This window comes from Dama dama, chromosome 31 (genome assembly GCF_033118175.1).
Source record: "Dama dama isolate Ldn47 chromosome 31, ASM3311817v1, whole genome shotgun sequence".
In the NCBI taxonomy this organism is placed as follows: domain Eukaryota; kingdom Metazoa; phylum Chordata; class Mammalia; order Artiodactyla; family Cervidae; genus Dama; species Dama dama.
In genome coordinates this window covers 44,906,289-44,933,653 of record NC_083711.1, presented here as the reverse complement: position 1 = coordinate 44,933,653, position 27,365 = coordinate 44,906,289, and the positions used below count along the sequence as shown (strand labels likewise).

The following is a 27,365-nucleotide window of genomic DNA, read 5'->3' as shown; positions in this document are numbered from 1 at the left end:
AAAGGGTATATGAAGGGAGACGGTGGGGGGAGCAACAAGAAAAAGAAATAGAAAAATAAATGAACAACAAAATATAGCAATAATAAATTTGAAAGTGGGCTGTGGGACATAATATACCCCCCAAAACACCTATGCATGCACATAACATTACACAATACATGTTCTATTAAATGAAACCATTATTTTAGCTGAAAATAAAGGTTTTTATTTATACCTTAAAAAGGTATAATATATGGCTTTTTTAGAAATATCTTTGTAAAAAGATTCTTTTGTCAAGATTATCAACAACTTGGAGAATCTTTTCAAAATGCCCATTCTAAGTATGCTTTATAACATACTGAGCAAAGTATATAAAATTTTAGCCTCTATGTGAATGTACATCCTTCACAAAATCAATAGCACAATTACTGAAATAATATTGTGTGGCAAATTTTGTGTATATTGTGTGGCAGGGACCATGGTCGTTCATAGCAAATCAGCTGTAGTTCAGGATGTAATAGGTATGCAATAAAATGTTTGTTAAGCCTATGACTCACATTAATAAAAACATATTTTACATTGCTGAAAGTACAATATAATCTGAAAGTAGGGAGGAAAAAAACAGGGACGTATTGGAAACTGAGTATTTTGGTTCACATAAAAATCTGTTTCCTTGCAATGTCTAAGTGACAATCTGAATTTTACTTATCATTTGCTCCTATATACAGTTTTCCACAAAGCCTATAAACTATTAACTCACCAATTTTTAACAAATACATTTTCAATGTCCAGCATGGCAACTAGTCAAGATGCCTCACAGTGAGAGAGTTTTTTAAAGACTGTTCTTAAAAAGGTCTCATCAGGAAACAGCCAACACTTTAAAAAAAAAATTGCTCTAATAAAATACACACATATACCCTACATTTATTACTAATCTGTTTTTTTCTCTCACATATTTCTATATTTTGATAAAAATAATTTCTTGCCAAAACAGATAAATATTAAATCCTCTATTGAACATTTATGAAATCATATCTCTTAGCACAGATGCTTTAATAAATGACTGAATTAAAAAAAAATAGGTAACTTGTAAGGAAAACAGTCACACTAGAATTTTTGTTCTGTTTCATTGTAGAAATGTTACACACTAACAACAGGCTTAAAAGAACAAGCCTGATGATTTTATTTTATATTTCCCAGCTATATAGATACATTAATTTGCCTATAGGGAAGAAGTCTACCAAGAACATTACACCATACATAAAGGACTAGACAGTAAATATAGTAGGTTTATGGGCCATAGAGTTTCTGAAGCAACTACTCAATTTTGCAACTGCACCTTGAAAGCAGTGATAGTCTACTTAAATGAATGGATTTTGCTGCGCTCTAAAAGATTTTATTTACAAAAAGGGGCTAGAATGGCAACCAGGGTGTAGAATACTGATTCCAGCTACAGAGTGTTATGTGATACTGACAAAAGTTCTCTCCTTGACCAAACTTTTAGTCAGGCTCTTCAGAACCCTCTGTTCAATCAGTCCTGACTTTGAACTCTCATCTCTGTTCCAGCAGAGTCTAGTTTTAGCAAGAATCTTGCTCAATTAGAGAGAATCCCCCACACTGAATATCTGATCAATCTCTCATCTCCCATCATGTGCCAGGTAGTATCTGGTCATCCTGGTCTGTCATTAAAAAGAATCCTGTCAGGTTGGTTTAGCCAGAAACCCCCCTTGTACAGCTGATGTTTTAGTAATTTTCCATCCATTGACCCACACCACGCTCCATGGCTGTAAATTCCCATGTTTAATAGTTTTATTCAGAATTAAGCTCAATTTCTCTCTGCTATTGTGAAATTCCATTGCAGTAGTACCTCTGAATAAAGTCTGCCTTATGGTTGTTGTTTGTCTGTTTGTTTGTTTACTACAGAGGAACAGATTAATTCATTATCTGCAGCAGGAAGTGAAAGAGGAGAAAATAACCACAGGTCCTAGGGTGACTCCACAGACTCAGCTTCCCTCAAAAAACTCAGTTTTTAACAAGGTATCACAAGGATTTTTTTCTTTCATAATGTCAAAAATAACGTAGGATTTTCCTTTGATTGATCAGAATCCATATTTAATACCTAAATGACACCTTATTTTCATGTTTCTCTTTTACTCTTCCTCTTTCAAAAATTATTGTTTCATCACAGTTGTAAATTTGCATGAAAATCCTAATTTGCATTCTGCAAAACAACTTTTTGTTGTGAAAAGTTTGCCTTAGGCTTCATTTTACTGCAACAAGAAATTCTATGGGTCTTTGGCCCCCAAATAGATCCCAAAAGTGAAAGTGAAGTGAAACTAAGGTATAATTAGAGGCTAAATTGGAGAAGGAAATGGCACCCCACTCCAGTATCCTTGCCTGGAAAATCTGCAGTCCATGGGATCGCAAAGAGTCGGGCACGACTGAGCGACTAACACTTAACACTTACAGAGGCTAAATGCTCACATTCTAAAGAAAGGTGGCCTCAGTGGTGCAGGTTAACTCCTCTGGGACTTCTAAAATCATTGTTGCTCTCCCTCCCCGATCTTAATCCCTATAAAGTAAAAACCATGGTATTAAATAATCCATTTATTCTTCCTATTAATCAGTGATCTCTACCATAGATTAAAGTGTTTCATGTAATGTAGTCGTTACTTTCCCCTATGTACCTGGTGCCCTTGATAAATATTTCTCTTTTGGAATTACTACACGTTTTGAATATCTTCTCTTGAGTATATTTTAATGCCTTCCAGGGCTCTTCCTCTCCTTTACTATCCTCTTTAAATAATCTCTATACTATTCCACTTACTGTTTTGAAACAGGAAACAGTTCTGTTCGCGGAGCCAAACAATGAACTTTGCAAACAAGCAAACATTCACACAGGCAGAGTTTATTTTAACGGTGAGAGATACAAAGCTCTCAGCGTAGACGCTCAGGGAGGGTCAAGTGAGCCCCAGAAGGCAGGGATTAGGTTTTATATCTTTACTAGTACTGATCTGTACAGTCTTGGTTGGCTTGTGACTTTAATATATGTCATTTTCGACCAATCAATTTGAAGATTACAGTACCTAATTTGACATTTTTATGGTTTTTTATCCCCAGTTTCTAAGCTTTTTCAGACCTTGAGTCATCAGCCCACGATCCTTTCCCCTGAACCCAGGCAACTGTTTAAGGACCAGATGTATGTTGAAGAGTTAATAGTCCCTCTGGCATACTTGGTAAGCTGGACAGCAGTTAATGCTTGTCCCCTTCTGGGTCTTAATGTTTTATGACTTAACAGACCAAGGAGGCCTCTGAATGCCTGGAAATTGTAACAAAGAGTTTAGCTTTAGGTTAAAGAAGTGAGATGCTTACCTGAGAAGAAAAAAATTGAAATTAAAAAAAAGAACTGAGTTTTCAGAGTCCTATAATTTCTAGAAATTTCTGCCTCAATTTCATATAACATTTATAATCATTTTTGCTGAGTTCACAGTGGCAAAACAATAAGAATTTTGAGAGCGATTTATTTATAATTCTAAATTAACATTTATATCTTACAAATATTTAAACATCTCAAACAAGACTACAGTATGTATATAGAATTATTCTACTCTTCCTTATATCACTCAAAACAAATTTGTAATTCACTGCATTACACAGAATATCCTCGTCTCAATTTTTAACAAATTAAAGTAAAAATACATAATTCAGCACTAAAGTAATAATGTGCTAGGACCAGATAACTTTACTGAGTCAAAGATGGGTCATCTAAGGAAATACATTATTATAACATTTCACCTATATCTATACAAAGATATTTGGTGGTCACCTCAATAGATGCCAGAGGACTTTTGAAAAAATTTAGTAACCATTGTGAATAAAAATATTTACCTAATTAATGCATCTCATTTTTGAATAGGATAATTTTTAAAATTACATAAGTAGAGTATTTTATATGCATGGAAAACTAATTCATATTTAGCAATCTATAACACACACACAGAATTAGCCTTTAAGTAGTGTATTCTATTAGTCATAATGCAGTTTAGAAAAGCTCTCACATAAGCCATACTTATTGCCATTTCAAAATTTTACCAATTAAAGGTTTTCTGGTTACTTTTATTTTTAATATCTAATTGATTGCTATAGAGAAGAAGAATATAATTTTTCACCATGGTAGGAAAAGTAAACCATCTTGAATAGTATTAGCTAAGCTTAAAACAAGAATAGAAATAAAATAAGGATATAAGGCATTTTAAGATAAAACAAAAACAAAAAATAGTGATACTATTTAAAGAATTCTATCCAAGTCAACAGTTGTTTATCTCTGTCCAAAAGAACAGGGCATGCATCTTTCAAGAGGTTTTCATGACTTTTTATAGCAGTCACTTTTGATACTCTCAAATAATGGGAATAAATCATGCCTTTTCCTTGTCCACTGCTGAAGATAGAGCAGAGCTTGTTTTTATGCTCCCAAAGTTCCCATCAATTTTGGTACTGCATGCTACTTTCTATGTTGATGGTCCTTGTATAGAGCAACTGGCAGCTGGAAAACTCTATCCCTTTAAATTTATTACCATTCTATAATTCCCTGTAAAACAGAGACTACCATCTTCGGTAATAACTATATGCTGTCTTATTATAACTTATTCTAAACACAGTTTAGCTTAAGCTCAGAATGAAAATACTAGTAACTGGTTATACAGAAAAATGATGGAGAAATATTGTAACATTAAAATTTTCCATCGTATTATATTATATGCCAAAAGGGAAAATTTCAAGTACAAAAAGGAGAACTATTTACTTAAAAGGCCACACACATGATCGAGGACACCAGTACTTTATTTCCCATTAGAGGTCTTACTACGTCTCAGTCTCTGTAAGGTCTATCCCAGTGTCTACTGGGGTCTCTGTGTCCTGGTGCACACAAGATTTGTTTGAGCCCTCTGAGCATTTCTGGCAGGCATGGGGTTTGATTCTAAATGTACCAAGGGAACATTTCATGCAAAAATGGATACAACAAAGGACAGAAATTGTATGCACCTAACAGAAGCAGAAGATATTAAGAAGAGGTGACAAGAATACACAGAAGAACTATACAAAAATATCTTCACGACCCAGATAATCATGATGGTCTGATCACTCACCTAGAGCCAGACATCCTGGAATACAAAGTCAAGTAGGCCTCAGGAAGCATCACTATGAACAAAGCTAGTGGAGGTGATGGAATTCCAGTTGAGCTATTTCAAATCCTGGAAGATGATGCTGTGAAAGTGCTGCACGCAATATGCCAGCAAACTGGAAAACTCAGCAGTGGCCACAGGACTGGAAAAGTTCAGTTTTCATTCCAATCCCAAAGAGAGGCAATACCAAAGAATGCTCAAACTACTGCACTGCTGCACTCATCTCACATGCTAGTAAAGTAATGCTCAAAATTCTCCAAGCCAGGCTTCAATAGTATGTGAACCAAGAACTTCCAGATGTTCAAGCTGATTTAGAAAAGGCAGAGGGATCAGAGATCCAATTGCCAACATCCATTGGATCACTGAAAAAGCAAGAGAGTTCCAGAAAAAACATCCACTTCTGCTTCATTGACTATGCCAAAGTCTTTGTGTGGATCACAACAAACTCTGGAAAATTCTGAAAGAGATGGGAATACCAGACCACCTGACCTTCCCCCTGAGAAATCTGTATGCAGGTCAAGAATGAACACTTAGAAGTGGACATGGAACAACAGACTGGTTCCAAATCGGGAAAGGAGTACATCAAGGCTGTATACTGTCACTCTGTTTATTTAACTTATATGCAGAGTACATCATACAAAATGCTGGGCTGGCTGAAGCAGAAGCTGGAATCAAGATTGCTGGGAGAAATATCAATAACCTAAGATATGCAGATGACACCACCCTTATAGCAGAAAGTGAAGAAGAACTAAACAGCCTTTTGATGAAAGTGAAAGAGGAGTGAAAAAGTTGGCTTAAAACTCAACATTCAAAAAAACGAAGATCATGGCATCCAATCCCATCATTCATGCCAAATATATGGGAAAACAAGGGAAACAGTGACAGAGTTTATTTTTTGGAGCTCCAAAATCACTGCAGATGGTGACTGCAGCCATGAAATTAGAAGACACTTGTTCCTTTGAAGGAAAGTTATGACCAACCTAGACAGCATATTAAAAAGCAGAGTCATTACTTTGCCAACAAAGATCCATCTAGTCAGTTATGGATTTTCCAGTAATAACGTACGAATGTGAGAGTTGGAGTATAAAGAAAACTAAGCACCAAGAATTGATGGTTTTGGACTGTGTTGTTGGAGAAGACTCTTAAGAGTCCCCTGGACTGCAAGGAGATCCAACCGGGCAATTCTAAATGAAATCAATCCCGATATTCATTGGAATGACTGATGCTAAAGATCAAACTCCGATACTTTGGCCACCTGATGCAAAGAAATGACTCACTGGAAAAGACCCTGATGCTGGGAAAGATTGAAGGTGGGAGGAGAAGGGGACAACAGAGGATAAGATGGCTGAATGGCATCACAGACTCTATGGATGTGAGTTTGAGTAAGCTCCAGGAGTTGGTGATGGACAGGGAAGCCTGTCATGCTGCAGTCCATGGGGTCGCAAAAATGGGACACGGCTGACCAACTGAACTTACTGCTAGGTCTTATTTCAAAGGACTCAAAAATATTAAGAATGACCCCCATAATATCATAATGCTTATTTCAGTTTATCATCACTTTCTAGGTAATTATAATAAGTGTTACTATAAGTAAAATTTAAAAATGCTTTTCTCACAAAAGATAAAACTCTATTTCAAACCGAATAAGCATTTTAGTATATTTATATCAGAGACACTATTCTCCAACCCTCTCACCCACTCCTTTTTTCTGTGTGAAGTTTTTCCTTTGATGCTTATTTTCCTCAGAACTATGCGGTCCTTTGAAATACACTTCCCTAGAGCTTAGACATGTAAATAATCTAAAAACACAAATTAGTACTTTTTTTTCATGTGTAGGATACAGTCAACTGTACCTTGTAGATTCAATGCTAGTTCTGAATATATAATGAAAAAAGTGTATAACATAAAATTATCCTCAGATTTTAACATGCATGATATAATTTACTATTTATAGCTGTTATGATGCTTAGAATATGAACTAATCTGTATTCTATGCATATGTATTACAGTATTTTGCTATTACATTCTATTTATATAATGAAAAGTGTGATATTTTTCTTCTCTAGTAAAATTTTGCCATTATACCTTCAATGTACTAAATAATATCCCATTGGAAAGTTTATTCTGAAAGTCCCCTGTTGCTATTATGGTTACTTCATGGAAGTGATCATCCCTTTTTCAAACAGTTTAATTCCATTTATTTCTGTGGACAGAAAAAGAGGCCTAAGTTTATAGAAATAACTTTTCTTATAATGTTTCATTTAGCACAGTTAGTTCAGTTAATATCTGGCTCGGTGGAACATTAATACATAGCCTACCGCCTGTCTCTTGATCAAAAAAATCCTGATTATACTGGATTTAGCTTAATACTAAAGTTTACATAAAGAAGCTTTTACTCTATTGATTATGTCATTTTTACAACTGTGGCAACTGTAAGTGAAATGTATATGTCAGTTCTATGCCAAGGCTTTTAAGAAAACAATGTTCTAGAATTTGGAATTTTGTCTTCTCAACTTTTAAATATTACCCTAGTTGAAGGGCATGTGTGTGTGTGTGTGTGTGTGTGTGTGTGTGTGTGTGTGTGTGTATACACAAAGAAAAAACTCCAGGTGTGGATTTTGTGTGTTGTTTCTGACATGTACAATTGACAAATAGATTAAAAGGCTACTGTGACTTTTAGAGAATCTTACTGATAACAAATCGTGAGTCTGTTTTAAAAAAGCCTATAACTATGAAATGACTCTGGAGTAACCCAATACTGATGATCACAAAACAAGTATGAAAGTCATTCAGCCACCCATAACTAATTCAAAATTGTAAGGATAATAAGAAGTTCACAGATTGTGTAGCTGAGGCCCATTGACAGCATCTGTTCAACTACTGAGGTTCTTGACAACGTTGCCCCCTCACTGCTGTGGAGCACTCACAGCTGTCTGCTTCCCATTATTCTCCTTTTTAATGGCAATTTTCTACTTATTTCAACCATTGTGTGTCTTGTATTAAGGTAAATGCCTTGTTATTTAATGTGTAGGTCACCAGCTGACAAGAGTTCATATTTGAACCTGATGGAGAAAACTTTGTATTGACAAATGTATTTGTATATATGAGGATGAGGAACTACACTCTGGGTGAGGTAGCAGACTACTGCAGAGATAAGAAAGGATCTACGAAAACTGGGCATCTTCTGTGATACAGAATTGTTGTTGGAAAGTGACTACTGAACCAGGGATAGCATTTAATACATCCCATCCCTATTTGCAGCTAGGTCTGGCCACATAATTAGTTCCTACTGCTAGTACACAAGAGGAATTAATGTGGTTCTTCAGATTTGAGTTGGTTAAGCAGCACATATACCTTCTCCAATCTCTTTACAACTTCTGAGCTGGACATGGATAACTATGAAGCTCTAGGAGATGGCTGGCCCACTAAATGCCAGAAATCCTATATCCCTGAATCACTGCATGGAGCAGAACTCTTCTCAACCAGAATACTAACATGGATTCTAAGGTAAACTTTTTAGGGTTCTCAAATATTTTACTTTTAAGTTCTTTGGGAAGATTAGTTCAACTATAAACGCTCTTAAGTTAAAAAAAGACATAGAAAACAAGTTAGCATACAAGTTACAATTCCAAAGTACATGTCAACACTAATGCTTAGAAATAATATGTAGACCCAATTTATTTCCAAAGTTATTTGAATCTAACTTTAAAATCCACAAAGAATAAAACAACATCCATAAAAAATTATGAAACTAAACAGGCAAAAATAAAATAGTAGTAAGTGAGAATGAAAAAAAAATTAAATAGATGAAGTAATCTATTAAGCAGATGTAGCCTAAGTGAAAATTCATAACCTGGAAATCACCTAAGAGTTAAAATTTTTAAAAAAAGCATATCAGAGATAAATAAGATAATATTAAAAGTCTTCAACAAATATCTCACAGGTATTCTAGAAACACAGAACAGAATAGAGTAACACACACATGCACACATTTTCAGGTTAAAACACAAAATGTGAAGTGAAGCAGGAAAAAAAATAATTCATAACAATTACATAAATAATGTGGCTGAAGACCAAAAATATGGAAATATAGATAACCTCCCAAAGAATGACAGTTAAGATCGTCAGATGTTCACTGGCAACAATAGATTATTGTGGATAAGGAAATAATACTTTCAGAGTGTTGAGGGAAAGTAATAGTCTTAGTATTCTGTACCTTAGTATTCTGTACTTAGTATTCTGTACCTAAATAAACAAACAATGAAAAGGGAAGACAAAATAGATATCCACTAAATAAAGAGCTTCAAATTATAGAACCTTGCCAAAAGATCTACCAAAGGATATACTTCACTAATAGAATAATGAACCCAGAAGAAAGGAGATGATAAATAAAAAAATGAAAAAAAAATCTGTTAATATAGCTTGGTGTATCTAAGTACTGACTTTATGAATCTGTGGATTTTGCTTCTTTAAAAGGCAAAACTGAAACTCTAGACAATGTTCACAAGAAAGGTAGCAATTTCCGAGGGTGACATGATGTGTCATGTTTAGAAGGAAAACAGGGATACTGAATAATTTTATCCCATCTTAAAAACATATGTGTTCAGAAAATTTTTTTAATTAAGCATAGCTCCCATAGAAATAGGATTATAGCTTTCAGGTTGACAGAGAGTAAATCAGAGACTAAAACTGAAGTTAAAATTTGGTCAAAATAGTTTATGAAGAATGATCAATTTCAAGATAGTCTATGTTTTAACCTATTTTAAAAACTGTGACAAAGAAGAAACTACAATACAGTTATTTAACTTTATTCTGTTTTGTCTGGAAATACATTCTATTTTTAGATGGCTCCAAGCCTCTTGATTTCATATTTTCTCAACCCAGATGATAATCTGGAATTGCTTCATGCAATAAAGCAGCTTTATTTGGAATTAAAGGTTATATTGTAAGAGTTTATATTCAGGTTGTGATAACCTTTAGAAAGCGAAAATACTGTTTGGACCAATAAGTCGGCCCCATTTTCTGATCCCAATCTCACCTTTCAGCTTTTCATCACATTCTCAAACCACCTTATTTAATGCCAGAAAATCCTTGTGTTTCAAATTTTCTTTATGCTCTCTGCTTCCAAATCATCTCTGATAACATGATTAGACAGAAAACACAGAGCATAAATGCTTCTGAACTGCAGGAGAGGACAGAGTCATGAAGCCTTAATAACACCACTCTGAAGGAGATCAAATCAATAGCTATGTCACCAGAGGCCCTGCATATCCCATTCACCTCTGTAAACAATAATGCAATGGTCCAAGAATTGCCACCGTCCTTTCCTCTAGAATCTTAAAGCAGCACTAGAGGGGAAATAAATAAAAGCATGTTTCTAGGAAAAGTTATAAGATACAACGTTTCAGAACTTTAATTTTCACAGTCAGATGCTATTTTGTTAAATTAGCTCATGTGGTATTTAAAAGCTTAAAGAAGGTATCTTTGCAATAAATATACATATATATTCAAAACATGTCTAAAGTACCAAACCCTAAACAATATCTGCAAGTACAAGTGCCACTACCTAAATGAGATTTATTCTAAATTAACATCCAAGAGGAGTTTATTAGGGATTCATGTCATTTCAGAACTCAGATCTCAACAAAAATTGTTCAATTTTGTATGTTAATTGTTTCCAATTTTCTTTCATAGTGTTAAGATAGTCTTAGTTATATGAAGTGAAAGACTATTCGATGTGAATCAATGCTTTATGAATCAATGCTACTTTTTATTCAAGCCCTTAGTAGAATAAATTAAGGCAATTAAAAAAATTAAATCTGTAACATCAATATGTCCAAAGATGACAATTTTAATTATGAACCTATGAAACAAAATTAAAAGTTATGAAAAATAGAGATATCAGAGTCAACTATAAAATACTACCTATAATGCAGAGTAACCCAAATTATTGTGCTTGGTTTTAAGTTTTAGCATATCTGCTAAATATAATGTTTATGTCTATTTAACCCTTATTGAAACACTGATGATCCTACATGCAGGGCAGCAAATGAAACACAGATGTGAAGAATGACTTTTTGACTCAGTGGGAGAAGGCAAGGGTGGGATGACTTGAGAAAATAGCACTGAAACACGTGCATCACCATAGGTAAAACGGATGACCAGTGCAAGTTCCATGCATGAAGCAGGGCAACAAAAGCTGGTGCTCTGGGACAAAACTCGGAGGGGTAGGGTGGAGAGGAAGGTGAGAGGGGCGTTCAGGATGGGAGGACACATGTATTCCTGTGGCCGATTCATGTAGATGTATGACAAAAAAACACCACGATATTGTAGGTAATTTTCCTCCAATTAAAATACAGTAATTAATTTTTTAAAAAGTGCTTCTTTCTTTAGTGCTTCTAGAATTTGGATCTAGCTGGATCTTAACAACATTATAGAGAAAGGAATCACAGTTTGAAACACTTAGTAGTATAACTTTTAGGACAAAATGTGTGCTTGTGGGCTAAATCGCTTCAGTTGTGTCCGACTCATTGTGACCCTACGAACTGTAGCCTGCCAGGCTCCTCTGTACCTTTGTTACATAGTAGGCCAAGAGTTCTCAAATGTATTTAAATAATTAATGATTATTTCTAAAACCTCACTGTAATTTTTCCTGTTTATTATCTCTAACAACAAAGTTCCAGATAAATCTGTATTTTTCCATCATTCTCAGCAGCATGTAGACACTGTTCTAATAGTGCCCGTATCAGACTCCACAAAACAAATGGAGCAAAAAGGGCCTAATTAATGATGAGCAACTGGGGCCTCCTCTGCACTGTGGCAGGCAGGGAAAGTTAAAGCAGCATAGTAGGAGCACAGGTGCTTTGAATGAGGAAATAAAAGGAAGGGGGAGAGGGGAGGGAGGAAGTGAGGGGGAGAAAACACATAAAGACCAGATTGAGAATTATCAAGGCTTTAGTTATAAATATAGTATTATTTACAGTCACCCCAGGGAATAAAATTCTGTTCTCTACACCTTAGAATCATGATTCATAAAATGAAGGGTAACCATATTTTCAATGGCTTTCCATATCTGAAATACCACCGCCCTTCCTGAAGAAAAGTTTCCTGTCTCACAGAAATAAGAAGAAACAGCACGTTGTCAGTATACCAACGACTTCTATCTTTAACTGTTCAGTACAACCTGGTTCTACTAATCATTGACATCAACAAATTTCTTACTCTTTATTACAGAAATGATATTAAATATATCTCTTTTATCTGACAGGCCTGGTAAAACAGGCACATAATTAGTACAAATTATAGCAGAGATGACAGAGACATTAACTTTGTGAAGATCCAAATATATGACATCTGTGTTAGACCTTGAAGGATGAATAAAAATCCACCACAGAAAAGGAAGAAGAAAGGGACGCAAGCAGTTAGATAAAATATGAAAAAAAGCGAGAGACAGGAAAAATACATAGATTATTCAAAAGTAACAAAAACAGGAGACAGAACTTGACAAAGTCAGAAAATAATAGGATATGACCAAACTGTGAAGCCCCTTGAAAGGCAGTGATGACCAACTACTTTCAATGAAAGAGAAAGTAAAAACACAGAATATTTTCCTAAAATGAAATATATTAAAAGTGCTATCAGGGTTGACACAATAAGTGACTTTACGGCATCCTAGATGAAGCATCAGACACATGAATGAATCCATTTTAAATGCGTGGCCTTATTAAATCACAATGAACCACTGACTGCTACATCCCCTGCTTTTAGGAACATGAGAACCTTTTACAATTATTCTATTCCTGCCCATGTGTGTCGTATACATGAGGAACAATGGTGTCTTGTTTGATTTTTAGTTCTCCAGGTCAAGGACAGCTTTAGTTGGGAAGCTTCATTCACATCCATAAGTGATTTCAATGAAGCTCTTCTGAACTTCAACACAATGTCATAATGGAATAGATCTTTGGGAGGATGTGAGCCTCTGAGCATGAAAGAGGGGCATTAGTCATGAGAATTAAGAGAGAAGACTGCAGTATACTTAATCTTGCAGCTTCCTATAAACATACTTCCAGGATTCAGCCCTTTTGCAGTCCCCTTGTAAACTCACTTTATACCTAGTCATGTGAAAAACTCCCTCTTAAGCCAACCACTATACTCTAAAAATTTTTGAGTCAAACTCTTTAATGAATGAGGCCATATAGAGAGAGGCCCTGGAATATAAGGGATCATCTTAGACATTCCAATCCCTGTCACACTCCCAGCTGAATTCAGTTTCATGAGTGACCTCTGTTTATAATAAGCAAAAGAATTACCCACATATGAGACCTGAGAAGTCATAAATCACTGTGGCTTTAAGTTACTAAGTTTGGGGTTATTTTACTCAATAGCAATAGATCATTGAAACATACAGCTCTATAGTTATTTCTACTACAAATCAAAATTATTAACAAATCATCAGATATTAAAAAATGTTAATAGCTAAGATAATGTTCTAACAGAATAAGCCAGAACAAAAGAAAATGACATAGAAATACTGTTCTTTCTTTTCCCATTATATATACATAAGCATATAGTCACATTATTATCTGAGCTGTATTTTATTCATGTATATTCCAATTAATATGTCATTTAGGTTATAGATAATTCTGAGATTTGGTTATGAGATAAGTTGTTTGTAGAGAGCAATGGAATCAATAAAAATTTATTATCAGAGGATAGAAAGGGGCAATATGAAGCATCAAGAACACAAATAAACACTTTAAAATGGAAACTGTTGGTAGTATAATATACCTTCTCTAAAAATTAAGTCCCGACATCAACTTTGTATTTGTAAGTAGCAATTCATTGTATTCAACTGAAACCAGGCACACATGCTTTCTTGTAATAGTTTTTTGTATACTTTATCATTGATTATAACCACTAATTTATTTATGAACAAGGAAGTTAGTAAGCAACAGATTTAGAATCCAAGCATAATATTCCCATTGCTACAAAATGATGAGCATTTGTACCCACTCATTTCTGCAATCAAATAAATTACAATAAAGATTATAAGCCATAAAAATGAATGAGTCAAGCAGTAGCTCTAGATAAGCTGATAATTACTACTTGCCCAAAATCATCTTTGCTCAAAAGTGAAGGAATTTTAAAGCATGCAAGCAAGATTGAAATTTCACAGAGCAAACATATTAAGGAAAAAACATCTAGTCATCAATAACTGTCACTACTTTTAATTCTGCGATCAACACCATAAAGTATACTTAATAATAATAATCATTTAAATCCATAGATAGCTATTCTTTAAATAATTTAAAACTTTATTTTTACCAATACTCAGCTTCTACCGAAGACAAAGTATGATAACCTTACATTGTTATTATATGCAATATGTTTTATCCTTGGCTATTATTGCCTTCTTAATCTCATTAAAAAATGATCCATATATATGAATTTTTCTTTAGTGCTATTTTCCAATGTATAATTTTTTTACAGTGCCTCTTAAAAGATTCATTTCCAACAAATTTTTGTTTCATTCTAAATCCTTGCTATATATGAAAAAATTGAATTAATTATATATAAAGCTTCAATGAAATATATTTTAATGTTTAGACAGTGAAGAAAAGTTGGCTCATACTTTATAAAAATACACTACATGCAAACAGTATTTTCAAATGACCTAACATAGTTATCATTGATGGCTTTAGTGAACTTTTTCAGCATTCTAGAACTCGTGTTTTATAAATAGATAAAATATTAAAAAATTCATATATGGCCCTATATAGAAACAAATGTTTTCCTTATTTATTTTCATCCTTTTTAATGGGTAGGAACATAACATCACCAAAAAGTCAGAAAATTCAGTATGATTGATGCTACAGAAAAAAAAAAAAAACAACCTCAAATAATCATTGAGAGGAAAAATATCTTCTATGCTATTATTTACCAAACATTACTTTCATTTCTTTATTTGTGTTTTAATTGAGTCCTATATCCAAATGTAATGGATATGATTTATCTTTACCAGGCATTATACACAAAATTTTAAATATATATATATATTTATTAGATTAATAAGCCTTCATAAAATGATTCACACAAAAACTTTTCATGTTTAAAATTGAAATATGTCATTATCATAAAACATAAAAGATATGGTTTTAAACTTAATCAGCATTTCATTGTGTTAAAACTTCCTAACAACTTGATTTTGCACAAATACTGCTATCTAAACAAACAAACAAAAAATGTGTTATATGGTAGGAAATTACATTTAATAGTAGCAGAGGATAAATTAAGCTCTGATACACTCAGTACTCAATCTCAAAATATATAACATTCCTATAAACTATCTTGTATGTTGAAAAACGTATATATTATTCATATGCATACATATGAATTCCTCACTTATTTAAATATAATTTCAGCTTATCTTGGTACTACTCAATTATTACAACTCAACATGAAAGAATTTTTTTCAAACTGTCATATTCTCTACGAACCACCAAAACATTAAAGTTAAGCAAATGCCTGCTTTGAATTCCTTTTGCTTTTTGTTGCTGCTATTGATATTGTTTTCCTTTATAAAAATTAAGTGAATACAGTAATTCATACAGCAACTACTCTACTGAAGGCAGAATGTAAGAACATTTGTCATGATATTTAACTTATTTAACATTTTCATACACTATTCCTAGGTGAGAAAAAAATCAGAAATTATCTTACAGTTAATATGAGTTCATTTCTTGCACAATTAATTCTTCCAGGAATAATAATCAAAAATGTATTAACTGAAAGTAAATATATGTATGTTGAAAAAAGCCATCATTTGAGTGCATGAATAATTATTTAAATATGTTTTTCTTACCGTGGCAAGAACCTTCGATTTCTTCATACCCTGTACTGCAGATACATCTTCCAAGAGGAACCAGCCAATCTCCATCAGCTCCACAATAGAGTTTAGGAGTGTCGCGCTCTTCTGCACTCTTCACACAGGAGCCCCTTACTTCAACCAAGGAGGAAGAATCAACCCTTGGGATAGTGTCTGGAAACACGGCCAGGTTACGAACAGTAAAGGGGCATTTTTTGTAGAAAACACGGACGGAAACTAGGGCAATGCATGCCCCGATGTCTTGAAAAGCCAGATAAAATCCTTTCCTTTCTATAGGCCCCAGCTCACGAATCTCAGTGTTGAGTTTGAGGATGCGATCACCCAAATCCATCTGGGTAAAACTTTCATCAGCAGCAATTGTGTCAATCTTTGTATACTGGCTTGGCTTGAATTTAATTCCATGGGACTCATCTGATTCCACATAATATAGATTAAATGTTTCTTTGCAAGTCCCCAAGACCCACGGGATGCTGTTACAATCCCTCAGTGTGAACTTCATTTCCACATAAATTTTCTGAGCTGCATCACGAGAGATCCAATTTGTACGAAGCCAGTTGTTTTGGTTTGGCTCCATCACATTGCATACCTGGTATGTGTGAATGGGCCTGTTGTGTTCATCCATTTCAGTAATGGCATCCCACTGAAAAAAAGAAAAAAAATAAATGATTATAAAACCACAGTGGTTAAACATCTATGATTACCTCCAACATTCTGTTTTACTGAAAGAAAAAAGAAGAAAAAGGACACAAGTGAAGCAAAGCAACAGTGGTACAGGATTTTAAGAAGGAGACTTTCATTTCAGAATGGGTTCTGAACATACCAGCTGTCCTAGTATGAATCTTACCTTCTTACATGTTAGTTGCAACATCGAGGGACACTTTATTTATCCTCTAACTTCCCTGGTGGCTCAGATGGTAAATAATCTGCCTGTAATGCAGGAGACCCTAGTTTGAATCCTGGGTTGGGAAGATCCCCTGCAAAAGGGAATGGCCACCCACTCTAGTATTCTTGACCGGAGAATTTCCATGGACAGAGGAACATGGCGGGCTATAGTCCATGGGGTCACAAAGAGCCAGACATGACTGAGTTAGCGACTAACATTTTCATTTTCACTTTTCTCCTCCACTATAAAATGAAGCTTATCACATAGTACCTGTTTCATAGGTTTGTTGTGAAGTACAAATTAATTAATATATGTAAAGAACTTTAAATGGTTTCTAGTACTCTACGCTCAGTTGCTCACTCATATCCTACTCTTTGCAACCCGCTGGACTGTAGCCCACCAGGCACCTCTGTATGTGGGATTTTTCAGATAAGAATACTGAAGTGGGTAACCATTTCCTTCTCTACTAGTACTCTATATTCAACCTAAAATAGCATCTACTATGTAACCAAATAACTAGACCAATGATAAATGCACTCCAGTTAACCATTTGTCTTCATATCCAATTTGTCACAAATTGAAGTATGTTTTTCAGTATTCAATTAAATCTTTACATGTCTGTTTTGATAGAAAATGTGTACATAGACTTCCCAGGTGGCGCTAGTGATAGAGAACTTGACTGTCAATGCAGGAGACAAAACAGACATGAGTTCAATCCTTGGGTCGGGAAGATCCCCTGGAGAAGGAAATGGCAACCCACGCCAGTATTATTGCCTGGAGAATCCCATGGACAGAGGAGCCTCGTGGGCTACAGTCCATAGGGTCGCAAAGAGTCGGACATGACTGAAGTGACTTAGCAGTAGCAGCAGCATATGTAGATAAGACTTAGATTTAGTCAAGAAATACTTATTATTCTGAATACTAGGATGGCAGTAGTGAACAAACTGAACAAAAGCTCCCTGCCTTCAAGGATCTTACTTAGGGTGAGGAGAGGCAATAAAAATTGTAAATTACTCAACTGAACAATATGGTAGAAAGTATAATGGAAAAAAATAAGACAGAGAGATGGGGGGAAGAGGCTTGCAATTACAGTGTGGCCAGAGAAGGCCCTCCTGAGGTTCTGACATTTAAGTAACATCTTAGAGGTGAGATAGTGGAGAGGAAACAGTAAGCACCAATCCCTGAGGCAGGAGTGTATACATATGTTTTAGGAACAGTTTGAATGGCACTTAACAGAGAGGCAAAGATGGTGCAAAAAACCCTTTGTAAGAATTGGAAACACCTCGGTTTTTCCCCTGAGCTAGATTACTGAATCATCTTCACTTCTGTGTTTACATACAAGAATTCTGCCATTTATATGAATAGAAAAACCTTGTTTATCCTTTTCTTTAAGTTTCAATAAAAATATTTGAGCACATTGAAATTAGTTGGTATTGTCATTATTTATAAACCTAGTATCACATACTTTTATATTACAATTTAGATTGTAAGTATATTTTGTTTAATGAAAGTTACAACATATTTCAATAAACAAAAACATATTTTGGTAACCTTAACGTTTTTTTTGGGAAAATATACCAGTCATCATAATTTCTCATTTTTATTAAGGTACAATGGAAATGATAAACTGTTTTCTATAGTGAATAAATATTCTATTCTAGATACCATACTTCAATGATTTATAATAAGATTGTTTAACTCATCTAGTTCACAGCTTCTTATTTTTGTTGGATGTAGAGAGCTATCTAACTAAGACTGGTGGAATTTCAATTAGTATAGTTTCTAACAGAATAGCCACTGTTCTCAGTCTACTGGATTGTTACATCATATACTTTCTACTTTAAAATTCCACAAATAAACAATTTATTTTATCAACCAAGCGAACTTAAAAACAATTTTTTATCTAAAATTTCATTTGTAATTTTGCTTACTTGAAATTCAGGAGGTATTTTCCAGAAACAATGAGTTCCTTTAGAAGTGTGGATATAATTTTTGCAAAATACACCCATGGCTTATCAGTGGTGACCCAATATCTCAAAGAGGCACATGAAATTATCTATCTATCTGTCTTTCATCCTAGCATATTACCGGTGTTATATGACTTTTAAATACTTAAATTTAAAGGCAAACCAGCACTATTAAAGCTTATTTAATATGGTAAGCTAACCATTAAGAATATAAATAGTAAGACAAGATACAAATAATAAAACCTGAGGAAAAACTATCAAAATAAGAGTTTGAAATTCTATGCATTTTACCCATTGAGGAGCTTCCAAAGTACTTATTCAATGATCATTCTTATTTTAGATAAATCTCTAATAAAAACTGATTTTGTTTCACAAGGAATGTATGTAATTTGGCACACCAATGCAGAAGGCACAGGAGACACAGGTTCAATCCCTGGGTGGGGAAGATCCCCTGGAGTAGGAAATGGCAACCCACACCAGTGTTCTTGCATGAGAATTCCAGTCTATAGGGTCGCAAGGAGTCAGAAATGGCTGAGCATAAGCACACACACTGCATGCTCCACCCTAGAAGTATAGAGAGCTACAGTCAATACTTTCTGTTTGAATAACTACATTCTAACAACTTCAGGCTACATCCCTTCCTATTAATAAAAAGTATTAACCATGCTCTCAATCAATTCTCCTAAAACAGGAGACTAACTAAAATGTGAAAAACTATATCTGTAACAAAAAAATTCTGAAATCATTGGGCTTCTCAGGAGGTGCCAGTGGTAAAGAACCTGCCTACCAATGCAGGAGATATGAGATGAGGATGCGATCTCTGGGTCAGGAAGATCCCCTGGAAGGGGGCATGGCAACCCACTCCAGTATTCATGCCGGGACAGTCCCATGGACAAAGGAGCTTGGCGGGCTACAGTCCAGAGGATCACAAAGAGAAAAAATTCTGAAATTATCACATATCTTTACTTTAAAATATGTTGGGTTTGGAAAAAATGTTCAGATGGAAAGAAAGCTCAGGAATGAGAAGAATATGACATTCATACTTTGAATCAGAACTAATCTGAACCAAGAGATAAGGAAATAGCAAAATATATGTGAACAATGAGAAATGTGGTTCTTTTCAAAGCACTACATGATGATGCTTAACAAAATGGGACATCATTTTCTATGATAAATTTATGATGTCTGAGAAACAACAGTGCATTTTCTATTTAACTAAAGAAAAAGAAATCAATTAAAAAGAAAGAAAAAGAGATTAGAATGAGATTCAGTTATCAAAACAGCCAAAAGTGATCAACTGCTAAATTTCTTCTTATACAAAAATAATGAAAGTAATTTAAATTATATTTTTAAATTTGAATATGATCAAAATAAGAACATGAATAAACTCAAGGTTTGTATAAGATCTAAAGTGCTAAAAAATTCATAAAAATATATTATCATTGTTATATATATATAAATGGTATCATTTAAATCAAAACATATCCTTTGGAAATACTGTATTACAAAAAGCGTTGTTTGTATTTATATAGTTATATAACTTTCAGTTATAATTTCCAAGTATTAAAATAAATAGGGCCTCAAAAAATGTAAGAACCAAGGAAAGAATGGAGGTATGAGGGCTCACATACCAAATATCTAAATATTTTAAAATGATAACTCACTCTTCAAATAAGATCAAACTCTAAGCATGCTTTATTTGCATATTTTAGAAAGATACCGGAAGGTGAGATTCAAATTTAAAATATTTAGACTTCTCAGAATTTCAGGCTAGCATGTGGAAGTCCATCCAGGGCCAACTCATAGGCTTAGTCAACCCCATTTCTATTACCTTACCTGACTCCAGGTAAATCCCATATAAAGAAGGGCTTCATGCAAGCACATATATGAGTTATACAACACTATAAATTAACTCTACTTCAATTAATAAAAAGGTTAAAAATCCCAACTTGGAGTAAAAAGCACTGTAATTCCTCTTTAATATAAAAAAGTTAAATATATTATAAAAACTTTTATGTTCCACTTCATTACTGGGTAGTCAATGTAAGCATGTGCCTCAAAACTCTTCTGCCTCATAAAGTTCTGCACAGATCCTACAGATCCTAGGTTAATAAATTCAGTTCAGTTCAGTCACACAGTAGTGTTCAACTATTTGTAACCCCATGGACTGTAGCATGCCAGGCCTCCCTGTTTATCAACAGCTCCCAGAGCTTACCCAAACTCATGTCCATTGAGTTGGTGATGCCACCCAACCATCTCATCCTCTGTCATCCCCTTCTCCTCCTGCTTTCAATCTTTCCCAACATCAGGGTTTTTCAAATGAGTCAGTTTTTCGCATCAGGTAGCCAAACTATTGGAGTTTCAGCTTCAGCATCAGTCCTTCCAAGAATATTCAGGACTGATTTCCTTTAGGATGGAATGGTTGGATCTCTTTGCAGTTCAAGGGACTCTCTAGAGTCTTCTCCAACACCACAGTTAAAAAGCATCAATTATTCAGTGCTCAGCTTTCGTTACAATCCAACTCTTACATCCATACATGACTACTGGATAAACCATAGCTTTGACTAGATGGACCTTGGTCAGCAAAGTAATGTCTCTGTTTTTTAATATGCTGTCTAAGTTTGTTATAGCTTTTCTTCCAAGGAGCAAGCGTCTTAAATTTCATGGCTGCAGTCACCATCTGCAGGGATTTTGGAGCCCCCCTCCCCCAAAATAAAGTCTGTCACTGCTTCCATTGTTTCCCCATCTATTTGCCAAGAAGTGATGGGACAGGATGCCATGATCTTACTTTTCTGAATGCTGAGTTTTAAGCCAACTTTTTCACTCCCCTCTTTCATTTTCATCAGTGGCTCTTTAGTTCTTCTTCTCTTTCTGCCACAAGGGCAGGGTATATCTGCACATCAGAGGTTATTGGTATTTCTCCCAGCAATCTTGATTCCAGCTTGTGCTTCAGCCAGCCCAGCATGTCACATGATGTACTCTACATATAAGTTAAATAACGGGGTGACAATAGACAGCCTTGATATACTCCCTTTCCAATTTGGAACCAGCCTATTGTTCCATGTCCAGTTCTAACTGTTGCTTCTTGACCTCCATACAGATTTCTAAGGAGACGAGTAAGGTGGCCTGCTATTCCAATCTCTTGAAGAATTTTCCACAGTTTTTTTGTGATTCACATATTCAAAGGCTTTGGCATAGTCAATAAAGCAGAAATAAATGTTTTTCTGGAACTCTCTTGCTTTTTTGATGATCCAGCAGATATTGGCAATTTGATCTCTGGTTCCTCTGCGTTTTCAAATTCTAGCTTGAACATCTGGAAGTTCACAGTTCACATACTGTTGTAGTCTGGATTGGAGAATTCTGAGCATTACTTTGCTAGTGTATGAGATGGGTGTAATTGTGTGGTAGTTTGAGCATTCTTTGGCATTGCCTTTGACCTGCTTCATTTTGTACTGTAAGCCAGATTTGCCTGTTACTCCAGGTATCTCTTGACTTCCTACTTTTGCATTCCAGTCCCCTATAATTAAAAGGACATCTTTTTTGGTTGTTAGTTCTAGAAGGTCCTGTATGTCTTCACAGAACCGTTCAACTTCAGCTTCTTCAGCATTACTGGTTGCGGCGTAGACATGCATTACTGTGATACTGAATGGTTTGCCTTGGAAACAAATAGAGATCATTCTATCATTTTTGAGACTGCATCCAAATACTGCATTTTGGACTCTTTTGTTGACTATGATGGCTACTCCATTTCTTCTAAGGGATTGTTGCCCACAGTCATAGATACAATTTTCATTTGAGTTAAATTCACCCATTACAGTCCATTTTAGTTTGCTGATTCCTAAAATGATGTTCACTCTTGCCATCTCCTGTTTGACTACTTCCAATTTGCATTGATTCATGGACCTAACATTCCAGGTTGCTATGCAATATTGCTCTTTATAGCATTGGACTTTACTTCCATTGCCAGTCATATCCACAATTGAGTGTTGTTTTTGCTTTGGTTCCATGTCTTCATTCTTTCTGGAGTTATTTCTCCACTTATCTCCAGTAGCGTATTGGGCACCTATGAAACTGGGGAGTTCATCTTTCAGTGTCCCATATTTTTGCCTTTTCATACTGTTCATGGGGTTCTCAAGGCCAGAATACTGAAGTGGTTTGCCATTCCCTTCTCCAGTGGACCACGTTTTGTCAGTATTCTCCACCATGAACTGGCTGTCTTGGGTGGTCCTATTTGGCATGGCTCATAGTTTCATTGAGTTAGACAAGGCTGTGATCAAATTGTTTAGTTTTCTGTGATTGTGGTTTTCAGTCTGCCTGCCCTCTGCTGGAGAAGGATAAGAGGCTTATGGAAGCTTCCTGATGGGAGAGACTGACTGAGGGTAAACTGGGTCTTGTTCTGATGGGTAGGACCATGTTCAGTAAATCTTTAATCCAATTTTCTGTCAATGGGCAGGGCTGTTTTCCCTCCCTGTTGTTTTACCTGAGGCCAAACAATGGTGGAGGTAATGAAGATAATGGTGACCTCCTTCAAAAGGTGCCATGCAAGCAACAGCGACCCAGCCCTGCAGCAGGCCACCACCAACCCAGCCTCTGCCGGAGACTCCTGGACACTCCCGGGCAAGTCCGAGTTAGTCCCTTGTGGGGTCACTGCTCCTTTCTCCTGGGTCCTAGTGCACACAAGGTTCTGTTTGTGCCCTCCAAGAGTCTGTTTCCCAGTCCTGTGTAAGTTCCGGCGGCTCTATGGCGGGGTTGATGGCGACCTCCTCCAAGAGGGCTTATGCCATACCTGGGTCTGCTGCACCCAGAGCCCCTGCCCCTGAAGAACACAGATCTGGCTCAGTCTCTGTGGGCTCTTTGGGTCCTGGTGCACACAAGGTTTGTTCGAGCTCTCTGAGCATCTCCATCAGGTATAGGGCTTGATTCTAAACGTGATTTCACCCCTCCTATCATCTTGCCAGAGCTGCTTCTTTACCCTTGGATGTGGGGTATCTTTGTTGAGGATCCAACATTCTCCTGTTGACGGTTGTCCAGCAGTGAGTTATAATTTTGGAGTTCTCATAGGAGAAGATGAGCGCATTTCCTTCTATTCCACCATCTGGGAGTCAGTTTATAGTATATATATATATTCCTGTTCATTCCAGAACAGGAATGAAGATATTAGGTACAAGAACTGCTTGCTCTTACTCGACTTATAATAAAGTAACAATTATGAAAACATAACTGACAGCACAGAACTGAATATAAGAAATAAACAGTATATATAGTAAATACAGTAAGAGTCAAAAAGACAGCAACACTTGTGAACAGGGGTGGCTTGGCAGGTTTGCTCAAGACAGAAACTGGACTTTAACCTTAAAGAATTACAAGATTCAATAAAGCAGAGGGAAAAGAGCATATAGAAAAATAATGTTTAACACTAAATATATGCATATAATTTTTGGCAGCACAGTCCTACACTACTTATATTTAGTGGGTAAAAGGTTTTTCCCCTATTTAAGACAAAAACAAACACACATGTACTTATTCTCCAGCTGTGAAACATTTTGGAGTACAGGTTTTGGCTAAATAAGAATCAGTTGTAGACCAAAGCGTTCATTCTTTCATAAACTTCAAGTGCACCTTGGATTCCTGAGGGCAACTAGTAGTATCCTGAATTTAAACTGTCAAAGCTCTCCCACAAACGTTAATGTATATAGTCCTCATCAATCTGATAAAGTGAGACTGATACTTTCATGTTAATGTTACTGATACAGAATTCAATACCTAGGAATTGCGTGGGCTAATGACTGGAACCAGGCCCTCTAACTTTATTTTCTGCCTTTCATGATGTTTTGCTGGTGCCTTATTGGCCTCTCCCAGGGCTAGTCAGTTCCTAGAGACAGCGAAAAGCTCTGGGCCTAGAGCATATCTTTCATATGCAAACCAACCAAACCTGAGTCTATAGGCCCAACTACCTTCTTATCTAACCCTCACACACCAAGCCAGTATTTCTTCTCTCTTAAATCATCCCAGGATCAGGTACCAGGCCACTAGAGACCATTCTCTAGCCCAAAGCCTGTAGGAAACTAGCCAATCCTTAATTGCTTACTCTGCTCCACGTTGCATTTCCCACAGAAACTCTAAAAGAGGCTCTGGCTCAGGTTTTCCCATCATGCCTGTCTTCTGTCATTTGACCAAGACCCACTCCTTCCCTTGTGGCCCTCTGTGGCATTGACAACCCCCTTCCAAGAACCTGTGAGTATAATCAACTTCTTTCCAAGTGTAATTCTTGTCTCCTCCTATGACCACACTGACTTTACCATAGTTCCATTATCCAACATGTACATTCCTAGAACAAACAGCTGTATGGTTTATGACACGTTCTTCCTGGCAACCCTTTGGAAGACAACTGATTCTTGCTTAATTAAAAGCTTTTGTTGAGTGAGACATTCCAAGTTACAAGGTTTTTCTAATCATCACACGCAATTCTCTCCTGTATCCAAAGAAACAGATTCATACGATGACTATTAGGCAGAAGTTCTCTGTATCCAGCCACAAAAGCAGATACAATTCGTAAGATATTCTACCCCTGGAAGCATGTATTAAGGTAATTAAATAAGGAAGCTATTAGACTGAAGTAGCTCATACTTTGACAGTATATCTGAGCAAATCCAAACCTAAGCTATAGTGAAGAAAGTGAAAGCGTTAGTCGCTCATTTGTATCCGATTCTTTTCGACCCCATGGACTGTAGCCCACCAGGCTCCTCTGTCCATGGGATTCTCCAAGCAAGAACACTGGAGAGGGTTGCCATTTCCTTCTGCAGGGAATCTTCCCAACCCAGAGATCAAACCCGGGTCTCTCGCATTGCAGGCAGTTTCTTTACAATCCGAGCCACGAGGGAAGCCCAAGCTATAGTAAATTCATATAAATGCACCAAGAAAATAAAATCTAAACCTAAGACCAACCAATCACAAACAGCCAACCAGCCTCTCCCAAATAATTTATTCACCTAAGTTATAGCCAATCAAATGATTCCCTTGCTTTGCTTCTATGTCTGCTATACATAGCTGCTGTTGGCAGAGTAAGCCTAAACATTTTTCATTTGATGTTGTCTGATTCAAACTGAAACTAGTGACAGGGATAGAGTGGAATAATTTAGCATTAAGGGAGTTTGGGAAACCACTGTAAGCTAAAGACAATTCAAGAAGAGAATCTAGTAACCTACTCTATGGAAGACCAGGTGCATATGCAAGTCACAAGTCTTGGTAGTTAAAACACAAGGCAATAGATATGGGGTCTGAATCTCGTTATATGAGGTCAAGGAGTTAATGGTCCTTGAAGAGGAGCACTTCTGCAGTTAGCCAAGACAGGAATACAGGTGAAAGTGGAAAGAGACTAGGTAAAAGGAGACACTGCACCAAAATCTGAGATGAATTACTATTTTTTAGGATATGCTCTCACCTTACTGTTAATATACATATAATTTAAATAGGGCCCATGGCAGTCCCAGCTAAACCATATAGGGTCAAAGATGGAAATATGATGTAAGCCTTGACATCTACCTAAGAATGATGAAGGTAGTCTTCTTCCCTCCTTACTTTTCTTTTGATTATGAAAATGTAACCCTCTTTTCTCTCGGGGCTATGCTCCCTTGCTGCCCATTTGTACCTCTCACAAGCTTCCTATGCTAATAAACTCACTCTCTGCTATTTTTCTTCACTCTGAATTCTTTCTCGGAGAAGACAAAAGAACCTAAGCTTTGTTAATTCCTGATACCAGGTGAGTGGTTTCAGTTAAAAGACAGTGTGTTCAAGTCACTTCCCAAGCTGGGGATCATGGGGATCAATCTGAGGTGTGGCGGGGTTCAAGTCGCATCCAAGAAGTGTGGTTTCATTACTTCAAATAAATTCTTAGAAATTTTATTATGCCTCAGTTTTTTTTTTTTAATAAATGTATATGTTGAATTTTATTTTACTGAGGTTTTCGCTATATTATATAATACTGAATTGTTTTATATATTGGTATTTTAAGTCATATGAAAATATGAAAAATTAAAATAAACAACATAAAATGGAGGAGTTAAAATATTTTGAGTTTAGTTCCTTTTTTGTAAAAGCAAACTGCTGACAGAATTGGCCAACTTAACAGAAGACCTAATGATAAGTTTAATTATTTCATCAACTTCGGTAATTAATAGGTATATTTACACATTTCAAACTGGAGAGTAAGTTATATATGTGCTTGTCTTAAATAGAGGTAGGACTTTAACCCACTGGAAAACACTTGGCATATAGCTAAAGTTGCCAATAATCTGTACATGTAGCTTAGTCCTGTACATCACCTAAGACTGTTTCTCCACTGATAGATCACTTGGGCAGTCCCATTTAAAATGAATCTTTGCCTGTTTGGGGGAAAATGGACACATGTATGCCTATGGCTGAGTCCCTTCATTGGTCACCTGAAACAATCACAGTATTGTTAATCAACTATA

At 35.8% G+C, this 27,365-nt stretch overlaps 1 protein-coding gene across 1 annotated transcript in view; it reads right to left on the bottom strand.

Moving 5' to 3' along the window:
- Nucleotides 1-27,365, bottom strand: part of EPHA6 (EPH receptor A6) — a 927,780-nt gene that overhangs the window by 732,870 nt on the left and 167,545 nt on the right. The window contains exon 3 of the mRNA XM_061133941.1: nucleotides 16,021-16,684. Coding sequence (XP_060989924.1) covers nucleotides 16,021-16,684 — 664 coding nt within the window. The remainder of the gene's footprint in view (nucleotides 1-16,020; nucleotides 16,685-27,365) is intronic.